General features: G+C 33.3%; 1 protein-coding gene across 3 annotated transcripts in view; it reads left to right on the top strand.

The window, feature by feature from the left end:
• Positions 1-14,585, top strand: part of Itgav (integrin subunit alpha V) — a 93,715-nt gene extending 79,130 nt beyond the window's left edge. For 2 of the 3 annotated variants that reach the window (XM_076866883.1, XM_076866886.1), the window contains 4 exons: positions 9,296-9,409; positions 9,510-9,617; positions 10,228-10,350; positions 10,801-14,585. In XM_076866883.1, the coding sequence (XP_076722998.1) occupies positions 9,296-9,409; positions 9,510-9,617; positions 10,228-10,350; positions 10,801-10,896 (441 nt within the window). In that variant the 3' untranslated portion in view covers positions 10,897-14,585. The remainder of the gene's footprint in view (positions 1-9,295; positions 9,410-9,509; positions 9,618-10,227; positions 10,351-10,800) is intronic. The other variant, XM_076866882.1, reaches the window with a different exon arrangement.
• The last annotated feature ends 1,024 nt before the right edge of the window (positions 14,586-15,609 follow it).

Genomic DNA, 15,609 nt, shown 5'->3' with positions numbered 1-15,609 from the left:
AGGTTTTAGTATAATACTGTAGAAAGAACCCAGAAGGCCTCAATGAAAACATGTTAGAATAACTAACGTGATTAAATTTTGTTGAGTGAGATCATGCTATGACTATGCTTTAAAGGAGCTCATCGTTAACTTTGAAAATTAGCAGACCTGCAAACCACCACCCATTAAAGAAGCTTTGGAGTGTTTATGTTGAGTACCAATCATTAATTACTTTTATATCAATTCTGTGTTCCTTCTTCATCTTCACCTAGTTCACTCACTTTTGGCTCACTTAATTACTTCTAGGATGCTATTCTCTTCTGGTTGTCAATCTGTCACTTCTAGCTGCTCCTTAATGTCCATTTTCAGACCTTTAACCTACAGAGTACTCTATGGCTCAGATCTCAGATTTCTTCTCTGCTTTACCTACATTCACTCACTTGATCTGTGCTGGTTATACTACTGAGAGTGTTGATGCCAGCCACATTTCAAGAGTTCAACAGTCCTGTGAAGCTAGCAGCTCTTCTATCAAGCAGCATACATGTCTCTATATTGATGACTTCTGTCATCAGGGAAAGTTTTTTTGGACAGTACTGCACTAGGTGATCCTATTGAGTCTCATGGCTGTAAATACTATCTGGTGCACAAGAATTTGAATTATATTTCTGACCTAATCCTCTGTATTGAACTCTAAAATCCAATATCCAACTACCTATTAGAACTTGTCTTAAACATCTAATAGTAAAATTCATTCTAAAATTATACCTTGACTCTAAAAGAAAACAGGTGTCAGCCAAGACTGCTGTATTGAACAAAGATATCTTTCAGAATTGATAGAAAGATAAAAACTTTCAATGATAGACATAAACTAATAGAATTCATGACAACTAAGCCAGCTTTATAGGAAATACTTAAAGATATACTGTACAGAAGAACTCAAAAACTAGCTCCTAAACTGCAAAATAGACCAAGATCATAGAAGAGTAACCAACTAAATGAAAATCAAGACCAAATTAAATATAACAATAACAACAACAACAAATGGCAGGAAATAACAACCATTTATCCATAACAACTGAATGTAAATGCTTGCGACTCCCCAGTTAAAAGTATAGAGTGACAGAATGGATTAAAAAGCAAGATCTAACTATATGCTGTTTGCAAGAGACTTATCGGCAAAGATGCTCATAAACTGAAAGTAAAAAGATGGAAAAAAAATATTTCCTGAAAATGCAGACCAAAAACAAGTAATAGTAGCTATTTTTAAAAAATATTTATTTATTTTTGTTAGTTTTTTAGGTGGACACAATATCTTTATTTTATTTTTATGTGGTGTTGAGGATCGAACCCAGTGCCCCAGGCATGCCAGGCAAGCGCACTACCACTTCTGCCACATCCCCAGCCCAATTGTAGCTATTTTTATATTCTAGATTACAAGCAAAAATTAATAAGAAGAGACAAAATAAACCATTATATCCTAGTAAAGGGAACAATCCTATAAGAAGATATAAAGGTAGTATTATACTCCAGATTTCAATGTACCTAATTATATTAAATAGCGACAACAACAAAAAATACCTTCTTGACATTAAATACCAATTAGACCACAATACAATAATACTGGGGGATTTTAAAACATGCCTATCACCAATAGACAGGTTATCCACACATATACTCAATAAAGATATTTCCAACCTAAATGATACTATAAATCAAACAGACTTACTAGACATCAACAGAATTTCATCCCAAACAACTGAATTTACTTCTCAGCAGTCTGTGGAACCTTTTCTAAAATAGCCCATGTTCTAAATTATAATGTAACACTTATCAAATACAAAAATAAATTTGACATAATAAAATTTATTTACAAAATTGATATAATCCCATGCATCCTATTAGATCATTATGGAAAGAAACTAGAAATCAGCAGCAAGAAAAATAATAGGAACCCCATAAACACATGGAAACTGAATAATATGAAAACAGAGATAAAACACATCAAAATCTCTAGGACAGTATGAAAGCAGTTCTAAGAGGAAAATTTATAGCATTGAGTGCCTACATTAAAAAATTAGAGATATTTCAAATAAATAAGCCTATGTTCCACCTCAAGATCTCAGAAAATGGAGAACAAACTAATTCCAAAATCAGTAGAAGACAGGAAATAATATCAGGGCCAAAATTAATGAAATTGAGAATAAAAGAAATACACATGATCAATACAACAGAGTTGGTTCTTTTTTTTATTTTTTTTGGTACTGGGGATTGAACTCAGGAGGACTCAACCATTGAGCCGTGTCGCCAGCCCTATTTTGTATTTATTTAGAGACAGGGTCTCACTGAGTTGCCTAGCACCTTGACATTGGTGAGGCTGACTTTGAACTCTATCCTCCTGTCTCAGCCTCCAGAGCTGCTGGGATTACAGGTTTGCACCACTGCACCCAGCCAATAAACTGGAAAATCCAGAGTATACTGACAAATTTCTAGGCACATTTTCTTGCCCAAATTGAGCCAGGAAAATATAGAAAACCTAAACAGACTGATATCAAGTAATGGAATTGACACATCAATTAAAAAATCTTCCAAGAAAGAAAAGGCCAGGACTAAATGGATTGTCAGCCGAGCTCTATCAGACTTTTAAAGAAGAACTAACACCAGTCTTTCTCAAATCATTCTACGAAATTGAAAGGGCAGGAACAGTTCCAAAGATATTCTATGAAGTAGTAAAACCCTGCTACCAAAACTAGAAAAACTAGGAAAGAAAACTATAGACCAGTATCCCTAATGAACATAGATGCAAAAATTCTTAATAAAATATTTAGCAAACTGCATTCAAATACATATCAAGAAGATAATATACCATGTTCCAAGTTGGTTTCAACCAGGGATGCAAGATTGGTTCAACATATGCAAATCAATAAATATAATTCACTACTTAAATAGAATTAACAACAAGAACCATATGATTATCAGAATAGATGAAGGAAAAGCTTTAGATAAAATCCAGCACCAATTTATGTTCAAATGTTGGAGAAACTAAGAATAGAAGAAACTTACCTCAATATTTTAAAAGCTGTATTTGACAAAGCCATATTGCACAGAGAAAAGCAGCTTTTCCTCTAAAATCAGGAACAAGAGGAAGATGTCTATCATCACATCTATTCAATGTAGTTCTTGAAACTTTAGCCAGAGAAATCAAGCAAGAGAAGGAAACTAAAGGAATACACACAGAAAAAGAAGTCAAATTATCTCTGTTTGCTGATGACATGATCTTATATCTAGAAGACCCAAAAACTTCCACCACAAAACTCCTAGAGATGATAATGAATTCAATAAAGTAGCAGTATACCAAATCTACACTCATAAATCAATAGCTTTCATATACTCTAACAGTGATTCTGCTGACACAGAAATCAGAAACACTATTCCATTCACAATAACTAATAAACAAAAAACCTTGGGTATTAATCTAACCATGGAGGTGAAAGATCTGTACAATGAAAATTATAGAACACTGACTGAAGAAAGAAATTGAAGAAAACCTTAAAAGATGGAAAGACCTCCCATGTTTGTTGGATAGGCAGAATTTATATTGTCAAAATGACAGTATTGGGGCTGGGTTTGTAGCTCAGCAGTACAGCACTCGCCTTGCATATGCAAGGCCCTGGGTTCGATCCTTAGCATCACATAAAAATAAATAAATAAAATAAAGGAAAGCAATCCTGAGCAAGAAGAGTAATGCAGGAGACATCACAATATCTGATCTCATATTATACTACAGAGCTATAGTAACAAAACCGCATGGTATTGGTATCAAAATAGATATGAATTCCAATAGAATGGAATAGAGGAGACAAAGACAAAACCACACACTTACAGCCATCTGATAAGTAAGAAAGGTGCCAAAAAAATACAAGATGGAGAAAAGGTTGCCACTTTAACAAATGGTGCTGGGAAAACTGGATAGCTGTATGTAGAAAAAATGAAACTAGATTCCTTTCACACTGCACAAAAGTCAAATTGAAGTGGAGCAGAGACTTTGAATTAGAATTGAATTATACTAGAAACTTTGCAACTGTTAGAAGAAACCGTAGGGTCAACACTCCATCATATTGGTGTAGGCACTGATTTCCTTAAGAAGACCTAAAGGTCAAGGATAAAACCAATAATCAATAGTGGAATGTCATCTCAAATTAAAAAGCTTCTTCACAGCAATGGAATAATTAAGAGCATGAAAAGAAAGCCTACAAAATAGAAGAAAAATCTTTGCCAGCTACTCCTCTGTCCATTAACATCCAGAATATGTAAAGAACCCAAAAGTTCAACACCAAAAAAAAAAAAAAAAAAAAAACCCACAAATAATCAAAAACCCACAAATAATCAAAAAACAATCTTATCAAGAAATGGGCAAAAGAACTAAACAGGCATTTCTCAAAAGAAGAAACACAGGCCTGGGGTTGGGGCTCGATGGTAGAGCGCTTGCCTAGCATGTGCGAGGCCCTGGGTTTGATCCTCAGCACCACATAAAAATAAATAAAATAAAGGTATTGTGTCCAACTACAACTAAATAAACAAATAAATAAATATTTTAAAAAAGAGAAGAAGAAGAAACACAGATGGCCACCAAATACATGAAAAAATTCTGAACATCTCTAGCAATCAGGGAAATGCAAATCAAAACTACACTGATATTTTATTTTATTCCAATCAAAATGGCAATTATCAAGAATACAAATAATAGTAAATGTTGGTGAAGATGTGGGCAAAAAGGGACACTCATACTTCTTGATGAGTTTGCACATTAGTACAACCACTCAGGAAAGCAGTATGGAGATTCCTCAAAAAGACCAGCATAGAACCACTATATGACCTAGCTATCCCACTCCTTGGTATTTATGGAACCAGTCAGATTCCTGTCAATAGATGAATGGATAAAGAAAATGTGTTATATATACACAAAGGAGTTTTATTCAGCCATAAAGGAGAATGAAATGATGGCATTTGCCAGTAAATTGATGGAACTAGAGAACATCATGCTAAGTAAAATAAGCCAGACTCAGAAAATCAGGGGTCAAACATTTTCTTTCATATGCATAAGCTAAAACAAAGTAAGGGAAGAAGAATGGGAAGTCGAATATCATAAAGATATTGGGAAGACCAGTGGGGTTAGAAGGAGGTCAAGAGGAAGGGAGAATGGAAGGGAAAGGGGAGGAAATGCAGAATGAATTTGACAACCTTACTCTGGGTACATGTATTAATATACCACAGTGAATTCCTCCTTTATGTATATCTATAAAGTACCAATCAAAAATAAATGAGTGAGTGAAAGGAAGAGGAACAGAGTAGAGGAAGGAGTAAGGGAGGGAAAGTAAGAGTTCTTGGGACTAAAATGGATTAAATCAAATTTCATGCAGGTATGACTGTGTCAAAATGAACCCAGTTATTATATATAATTATAATGCTGTAACAAAAGAAAAAAAGAAAAATAGACCTTGGAATTTTCTGAACTGTGCTCTTTCCATAGTGATCCATATGGCGTAAATATCCACTCCATTCTCGGTTCAAACCTGCATCTTCTCTTTTTTTCTCAAATCACACATCTTACATTTCAGCCAATTCAGTCAATATCTATTTTCAAATAACTCAGAATCTGACCCCTTCTCAACAGCTCCACCACTTTTACAACCTAACCCAAGCCACCTTCTTCTCTTGTTTGGACTATTGCTAAACCCTCACTTGATCTCTGAATACTTTCCTTCTTCTCTCTATAGTTTATTCACCACACAGAATCCATGTGATTTTTTTCAAATATAAGTCAGGTCATGTCACTCCAATGCCTTCCTATCTAACTAAAAAGAAAATTAAAAACAAACAAAAAAACCCCCAGAGCCTACACAGCCTTTAAGCTTATCATGACTAGAGTCTTCCTCCTTCTCTGCCTGCCCCCTGTGCTTACATGCCCAGCTTCTCTGTGTCAACCTGGCTTTTCATTGAACCACCACAGCATGTTTCTACCACCAGATTTTGAAAACTGCTCTTGCAGTTCCTAAAATGATTTTTGTCCAGATAGCCCTGTGACACATTTACCCATTTCTTTCTGGAATACTAACATGTCAAATTATGACAGTGGATATCCCTGACCAATCCACAGGAAATGAAAACTGCCTTTACCTCACCCCACCCCCATAAATTACTTTGATCCTGTAGTTTATAAGCTATAAAACCATAATTTTAAAAATCGAGATAAAACTTACAGTAACACAGAATTCACACCTTAATCATTTTGAAGTATATGATGTAGTAGTTTTTAGTATATTCGCAACATTAGATAACCATGACCACTGTAATTCCAAAAGATGTTTGTCACCCCCAAAAGAAGTGGATCTACCTATTAAGCAGTTACTTCCCATTCTCCCCTACCATCAGCTCCTGGTTTCTTCTAATTTGATTTCAGTCCTGCATTTACCTATTCGTGACTTTCCATAGATATGGCAACGTGTAATATGTGTCCTCTTGTGTCTGGCTTCTTGCACTTAAGATTCATTGATGTAGCATGTGTGAGTACTGCATTCATTTTTATAACTGCATAATGTTCCACTGTGTAGATACTACCTTTTGTTTATTCATTCACTAATTTGATGGAAATTTAGATTGTTTTTACTTTTTGTCTGTTTTTAATAGTGCTGCTGTGAATATTCATGCAAAAGTTTTTATGTGAACATGTGTTTCAGTTCTCTTAGGAATAAACCTAGGAATGAGACAACTGGGGTATATAGAAATTTTGTGTGTAACTTTTTGAAGAAACTGTTTTCCAAAGTGGATCCCAGCACTCAGGACGCTGAGTTAGGAAGATCACTTGAACTTAAGAGTTCAAAACCAGACTGGGCAGCATAGCAAGACCTGTCTCAAAACAAAACAAATGTCTGCATCATTTACATTCTCAACAAGCAGTATATGATGCTTCCAATTTCTCTACTAGTCATTGTCTTGTTTTTGTTTGATTGCTTTTAATTTTTTATAGTCATCCCATTTGGTGTGAAGCACTATTTCATTGTGGTTTTTATTTGCATTTCCCTATTGACTAACATTGCTGAGCATCTTTTCATTTGTATATCTCTTTTGGAAAAATGTCTGTTAAAATCCTTTGTCCACTTTTAAATTGTTTTTTCACTCCTGTCTTTTATTATTGAGTCGCAAAGAGTTCTTTATATGTTCTGGATACCATCTATTAGATATATGATTACACATATTTCCTCTTATTCTGTGTGAGTTTCCACTTTCTTGATGGCATCCTTTGATGCACAAAATTTTTAAATATAAGAAGCTCAGTTTATCTTTGTCATCTTTTGTTGCTTATATTTTCAAACCATAGCTGGGCATGGTGGCACATGCCTGCAATCCCTGGTTTGGGAGGCCAAGGCAGGAGGATGGCAAGTTCAAAGCCAGCCTCAGCAAAAATGAGGCTCTAAGCAACTCAGTGAGACAGACTGTGTCCCTAAATAAAATGAAGTGGGGATGTGGCTCAGTGGTTGTGAGTGTCCCTGAGTTCAATTTCTGGTGCCTCCCCAAATTATAAAACCATCAATAAGGAAAAGGTTATAAAATTTACATCTAGGTTTTCTAAATTTTACTCCTATAGCTCTTATATTTACATCTGTTTGTTTTGAGTTAATTTCTGTATGTTGTATTGTAGGGGTTCCAATTCATTCCTTGCATGTGATTGTTTAGTTGTCTGGGCATTATTTATTGAAAAGATAAATAGTTTAGGCATCCTTATTGAAGACAAATTGGTCATAGATATGTTTGGGCTTATTACAACCCCATTTTATTTTTGCATTATTATAACACATATTAACTCACTGTGATATATACACACAATGTGCATTGATCATGTCCCTCTTCTCCCTTTGCTGTCCCTAATGTCAAACCCTTTCCTGTCCCTAGTAATCCCTCTTCTGCTTTCTCATTGTCCCATGTGTATGTTCTTGATACCAAACCAAATTGTTTGGATTACCGTAGCTCTGCAACAGTAAGTTTTGAATTTGGGAAGTGTGAACCATCTAATATTTTTTTCTTTTGCAAGATTGTTTTGGCTCTTTGGGGTTCTTTGCAGTTCTATATGAATCGTAGGACGAGCTTGTCCATTTCTTCAAATAAAGGTCATTGAAATTTTGAGAGAAGTTTTGTTGAGCCTGATCAGCAACTTGAAGAGTATTACCATCTTAAAATATCATGTCTTTACATCATTGAGCACTAGCTGACTATTCATTTAGTTTTTCTTTGATTTTAGTAATATTTTGTTGTTTTCATTGTACTATTCTTGCATTTATGTAGGTATTAGTTATGTTATTCCTATGTATGTTGTTCTTTTTGATGCTTTTGTTAATTCTAAATTTCCTTTTTGGATTTGTTTATTGCTTATATTTTTATGTTGATCTTGTGTCTTGTACTTTTCTGTACCTGTTAGCATTTATTAGTTTTGGGGAGTATTATTTAGTGTTTTCTCTAAAGAAGATGTTGTCAGCTGCAAAGAGAGAGCTTTCATTCATTCTTTCATTATGTTGTTGTTGCTTAATTGTCCTGACTAGAACCTTCCATACAATGTTGACTGGAATGGCATGAGTGAGCAGTCATCCTTGTGTTGCTTGTGGTCTTAGAGACAAATATCCAGTGTCTCACCATTAAGAGTGGTGTTAGCTTGGGAATTTGTAGATGCCCTTTGTCAGATCTAGGGAGTTCACTTCTGTTCCTGTCCATTCATTGGTGGTAACACTTATTGGATAGCAATTGCTATGAGGTATATGCATGTGATCTGTTTAATGCACGGTGACAGATACACAGAAGGTAATACATATTTGTTTTCTTTGGTTACCAGCCTTCAAGTTACTGATTAAAAACATCAAGTGTGGCAGAAGTCTTCAGCTTGCTATTAGATTCTACAGGCCTGACATAGAATACCTCTAAAATTTCACTCGCTTTCCTTTTCTTTTGCACTTGGATATTGTAATCTGATTTTCATGCTCTTGTGTCACCTTAGGAATGTTGAGTACTAGCTGTAAAAACAAGTCTTTTAAGTTATAGGTTTTATCCTTCTATAACTAATCACACTAAAACCAATCTCTTCATTACAAAAATCATAGTCTTAACTATTAGCCTGATTATTTTAAGCATTAATCCCACAACACAAACGAATCTAGATAATCTCTCTTTGGCCTTTACATAAAAATAATAAAATACAATGTCTGATATTTAAATGTTGCATAGATTATAGAACGACCCTTTTTTGGGGTAAGTAAATCATTTGTTTTGACAGGGCTGTGGAATTGCTCAGTGTTTGAGGATTGTCTGCCAGGTTGGGCGACTAGACAGAGGCAAGAGTGCAATCCTGTACGTAAAGTCTTTACTGTGGACTGAGACCTTTATGAATGTAAGTAGACAGATGTAACAGCAGATTTATCCACTTTTTTTCCAAAGAAATCAAAAAGGTCTGACATCTGGAAAATCATCTCTTTGTTATTTCCACGCAGAAGGAAAACCAGAATCATTCGTATTCTCTGAAATCATCTGCTTCATTTAATGTCATAGAGTTTCCTTACAAAAACCTTCCAATTGAGGATATCTTCAACTCTACATTAGTAAGTTATTGGTTTAGGGAAATAGAGTAAATATACTCTATTCAAAGACCTTAAATATTTAAAAACATTTTTTTATTTTTTAATGGCACTTCAACTATTTTGATATTTAAAGTAATGGAAGAGTCATTTGATAGGATTATGACCTTTTAAAAAATATTATTATTCTACTATTCCAACCTAGATTTATCAAAACTGGTCCTTTCACTGACACATCTTGTCTTATATAAGAGAGTTTTTTAGTGTATACTAAATTATGTGGGGGATTTTTAAGGATATTTTCTTCCCATTAAATTAGAAAGTGTGAAATTAACTGCAACAAGTGAAGGCATTTGGAAGATTTTTGAGGATTGAAAATGAGATCAGCCATCATACATAAATGGCTGGACTGGAATATTTAGAAATCATTTTAGATGCAATTGGAAATTATTCTATTGTTGAGAATTTTATGTGTATATTTATATTTTGATACAAAACGTGTGACCACCAAATTATTGTATGCAAAAAAAGCATTCAGTGTGATTACTATTAAAATAAAATTTAACAGCACCCAAGTACTTAGTCATCTATAAATTATTTTTAAGACTAAAGATCTATTTTTTTTTCCTGACAGGTTACCACTAATGTCACCTGGGGCATCCAGCCAGCCCCCATGCCTGTGCCTGTGTGGGTGATCATTTTAGCAGTTCTGGCAGGATTGCTGTTGCTGGCTGTCTTAGTTTTCGTAATGTACAGGGTACGTAATGGTCTTAGAAAGAGGGAGGAAAACAGAAGAAAATGGGGAGGGAGGGAGAGAAAGAAGGATTAAAAAGAAACAAGGGAAGGAAGAAAGTGGCATAATTATATGACTTATTTAAAGGAAGAGTAATTGCATAAAGTTTTATGTAAATTTTCTTGGTTATAATATAGTCACTAAAAAAGTATTTTGGGGGGGAGAGGATTTCATGAAAATTGAAGAGGATCCAGTAGGAATTAGGAAAGGAACTAGGAAGAGGGAGGAGAGCTAGGAAAGGGGTGATACTGGGGAATAATATTGAACAAATTATCATGTTATATTGTGTGCACCTATGACTATATATCAGTAAATCTCACTATTTGGTATAATTATAACACCAAGGAAAATATGGAAAAATATTTTTAGTTTTCTATATTGATGTGAAAATAATGTTTTTACTTCAACTGACAGATGGGCTTTTTTAAACGAGTTCGGCCACCTCAAGAAGAACAGGAAAGGGAACAGCTTCAACCACATGAAAATGGTGAAGGAAACTCAGAAACTTAACTGTGATTTTTAAGTTGTACTGCATCCTAGATCACTAGAATTACCAGCTTGATTGTAGATTTCAATTTCCTTCATGAGGAATAAAATTATAAGACTTCTGCTGAAGGTACTCAGTGACTTCCGTCTAACCACAAAATTGAGAGCAATATTTGTTGGCCTTCTCTTTATGAGTAAGTTCTGACAGGTTAATACACATACATTGCCCTAGATATTTAAATAATAAAATTTCACATGATGGTTTTTATTCAATGTACATAAGACAGGTGGTGCCTCAGTTACTACTTTATATAAAATAGTATCTATTACAATTTTCATTTCTGATTTAGTATTTTGGGTTTTGCTGTTTATTGTTGTTGTTTTAAAGCAATCTAAATTTGGACCTTAGCATTCACATTTTTTTTTTTTTTTGGTACAGGTACTTAATACATATTACACTACAGTTGACTTGTAAAGCTACTAAAAGCTTTGTAATTACCTGAACTTGGATTTTAATATCTGTTACATAGTAGAACTTTTTTAAAAATTTATGATACCACCAGAATTATTTCCTGGAAACTGGGTGTTTAGGTTTAGCTCAGTGGTTGCGCATGTGCTTAGCATGTGTGAGGCCTTGAGTTCAATCCCCAGCCCTGGGGAGAAGTTTTTTCTGTAATAATAACGGTACAATGTTTTAATATGAAAATTGGGTACATGTGATTAATTTTTATTTATATTTAATCTGTAATCTGTTTCATTACTTTAATTTGTATAGTTTAAGTCCTACAAGAAATCCTTTAAGCCAACCTATATAAAAATGTAGTCTGTATTCAGAAATACCTTTTTGTGTATGTAATAGTGTAATTTCAGCTCAATATCCTGATGGTTAAAGCCATACGAAGTTGGAAATCATTTCCAAAGCACATCTATCCCATTGTTTTCATCTGGCTATTTACAATACACTTAAAGAAAGCATTTTAATTGAAAGACTATTACTTTATTAATAGTATGTTCTTAGATTAGAGTGGAGTCTTTAGTTATTAATTTATTTTCCTCCTATATATGTATTTTTCCTTGTATTTCTAAAATTGTTGCAATAACGGGTCAAGATCATTTTCATTACAGACAGGAACCTGAATCCCCATTCCCACCCATGAGAAATGCATGAGATCAAAACTCTTCAGGTAGCTCCATGGTTTACTTCTAGCAGTAGCATGACGCTACTCCCATGGGTGGTTCCTCAGTTTAATCAAGGTAATGTGCAAAACCAGTCTCAGTTATCAGAATAACTACAAAAAGGTATTTTTATAAGCTGTTCAACTTATTGAAAACCTTTTAAAGCTTTCTAAAGTTTTTTCTTTTTTAACAGAAATTACTTTTTTAATAAAAGCAGCATAGGCAGCAAGTTGTAGTTTTATATACCTGCAGGGTGGTGAATCTTCTGGTGGAATGTATGATTTATTCACAGTTCCTCAAGGCCTAGGGATGGCTTTTAATTATCCCTATTTTGTGCAATTACATCATGTTGTACTCAAGAAATTAAGACTTTAGTAGCTTTTTAACTGCTGTCCTCATTAGGCAATGATAAATATTTCCCTTAAATAATTGACTATTTTTTTCTGTATTTTAAAAATAATTGCAATTTATCTTGCCATATAGTGTTATATAAGCACAAGTGGATGACCTGAACTGGAGAATATATTCACAAAGTAGAACCACATTTAGATGCAAGTTAGAACACAGAAAAAACCTTATATTTAGCTTTAGTGAGTTTTAAAATTAATGGGTTTTGGAATGTAGAATTTATTAGTAGCTTGAAAGATCTCAATCATATGCAATAAGTATTTTTATTGCCAATAAATTTAAATTCTTTTAAGAAAAAAATATTTTTATCCTAGGACCAAGTGTTGCCTACCACCAAGCAGTCACTAAGTTGATCTATAGCAACTTTTTCCATATCTGTTTTTCCATCTAAGAGCTGTCATTCATAAAAATACACTTTGAATAGAAATTCATTCTTCAGTAGGTATTAGTATTTGCTTTCATTTAGTCTTTTCCTTTTATTAACTCTATCTCAAGGAATTTCTATTGGAGATTGAAAGATGCTGTAGTTGGAAATTAACAAGATATTTTAAATTGCTTTTATGAAATGTAGTGTTATAGTATGGATTTTCTTTCAAAAAATGAACACATATATCTCTACAAAAATATGGAGTATAATTTGAAAGTCTATTCTGAGGAAAATGTTGGGATTATTACCCTAAAGTGGCACATGAGTATATTTGATTAGATAATAATTAAAAAAATAGTTCTATGGAATCTATTTTAGTTGTCAGATATTTCAAATACTACTGTATTTGTGATTTATTGAAAATTAAAATTAATTTCAAAGTAGAAAATTCTCATTAATCTGAGAATTTTTAAAAAAATGAGTTAGGAGATATTAAAACCATTTGCCATAGTTGAGAAATATTGATACTGATATTGGTTTCTTTTTTAGGGTATTTATTTTGGAATTGGTATTTTGAGAAAATTTGTGTGAGGGTCACTTTTTTCATTTTCCTTTCTTTTATGATCAATTATCATAAATTCCGATCAATTCTTTGTCATTGTAACAGGTAAACAAATTAGAATATCATTGCCACAGTTATGCCTGTGTTATGAAATTACTTATTCATAATTAATTCTCGTGAATATCATATTTATATTTATATAAAGAGAAAATCCAAGTGTTGATAAAAGAGAGTTTACTGGCTTCTTTAAGAGAGCTGAGAAAGATTTTTGATATTGAATCATGACCCTGAGAAGAGATTTATGGGGCACATTTATAGTATATAGCAAATCAGCTAGTTTTTGTAAAGCAAACAGAATGTGAAGTTGATATACGTTTCTATGTTGATGAGCCAGATGGACAATAATAGGTTTTTGTTATACCTGTGGTGTGGCCATTGACTATCTCAGTGTCAGCTTGTTTGTACTCTTGGATAACTTGCATATGTAGTAATTTGATAAATAACAACAACAACAAAAATCTGATAAATTAATTATGGGATCCAAAAAGTAAATGAAATTAATTAATATATCTGTGCTTTGGAAAAATTTCCTTTTAACTTGTCGAATGATGAGTTTGAATAGTGAACTTTTGGATGTGCAGCATGGAATATGTTCTTGTATTTTGTTGTAATTTCTGATACCTAATGAACTTCTTGGAAAAGGTGTTGAATCTTTGGTGGTTTTCATTGTCATTGTTATCAAGTGCAATATAACAATGTAACCAAACCTAGCTAATATCAAACTTATCATTAATTTAGTAAGCCTAAAGAGCAGTTTTAGTAGTATTTCTGTTAATGGGAAAGAATGTTTCTGCTGTGGATGTACAAAGAAGTTATTTGCCCTTAAACACTCCATTCTATGATTTATTTCAGGCTGAATATGAACTGTTCCTTTCCAGCTTTGAAACACTTTGAAATATCTTAAGGTAACTTGGAATCTGTGTATATCAAAATAATTTGCTACCTAAGTAACACAGAAAGTAATTATCTTTATTTAGCTTCTCTTGTGATCACCCACATTGGGTGAGACATAAAATGAGTTTTTTCCTCAAATCTGTCATTTGCTAACTTGGTTTGAGTTAGTGAAAGCTGATACAGTGTTCTGCTTAGTTTCCCATGTGTAACTTGTGACTGTACAATAAACTTGAGCATATGGTGCCACCTTTGTGTATTGACTTTATCCTTTTCTTCTATGATGTTTTATTTTTTAATAACATGAACCAGCACTAATGTACTAGGGGTGACCTCAAAGTGGTGACATCTCTCTAAAAGTTAAAATTCTTAGCAGTGTTAAAGGAAACACACACACACACACACACACACACACACACACACGAGCCTAATGTTAAAATATACCCTTAGAAAGGGAAATATTTATTTGCCTGAAATGTAAGAATCCTTTACTCAGTGGTTGAGTGCCTGGCTAGCATGTACTAAGTTCAGGGATTGATCCCAAATACCACTTAAAAAAGGAGAGGAAAAAAAAAAAAAGAATCCTTTGATTTCCAAACAAACTGAATTATGTCTGAATTTCATTACACTGATCTTTTTTATTGTTACATTATCAGATGACTTTAAAACTGTACATTTCCAGGCTGTGGTTGTAGCTCAGTGGTAGAGTGCTTGCCTAGCATGTGTCAGGCACTGAGTTCAATCCTTAGCACCACATAAAAATAAAATAAATAAAATAAATAAAATACAGGTATTGTGTCCATCTAAAACTAAAAAATTAAAAAACAAATAAACTATATATTTCTTTTTTGTTTCATAATTTTGTAATATATATCTCTAATTCTAGCAGAGGTTGAATATACCTCATGCAAAATCTGAGCTCCAGAATGCTCCAAAATCTGAAACTTTCTGAGAGTGATATTGAGGCTCAGTCTCAGGATGCTTAACTGGTAATTTTCAAGCAGATATTAAAATATCTCAAAAATTCCCACATCTGGAACATTTCTAGTTCCAAGCATTTCAGATAAGGGAAATATAAGCTGTCATTTTATAATCTGACTAATCTATTCTACAAATAGATTGGTGAATTATAGGGTCATTTTGAATAACATTTGATGTTTTTTCTCTTAAGTCTGTTTTATTCAAAAAAACTTTTGTTCTTAAAATTGAGATAATTTGTTAAAAAGCACTCGTATTTTAGTTTCAAAAACAACTTAATCATGCAAGAACAAAT

Source organism: Callospermophilus lateralis, chromosome 9, assembly GCF_048772815.1.
Source record: "Callospermophilus lateralis isolate mCalLat2 chromosome 9, mCalLat2.hap1, whole genome shotgun sequence".
NCBI lineage: Eukaryota > Metazoa > Chordata > Mammalia > Rodentia > Sciuridae > Callospermophilus > Callospermophilus lateralis.
This window is presented reverse-complemented; position numbering and strand designations above follow the sequence as displayed.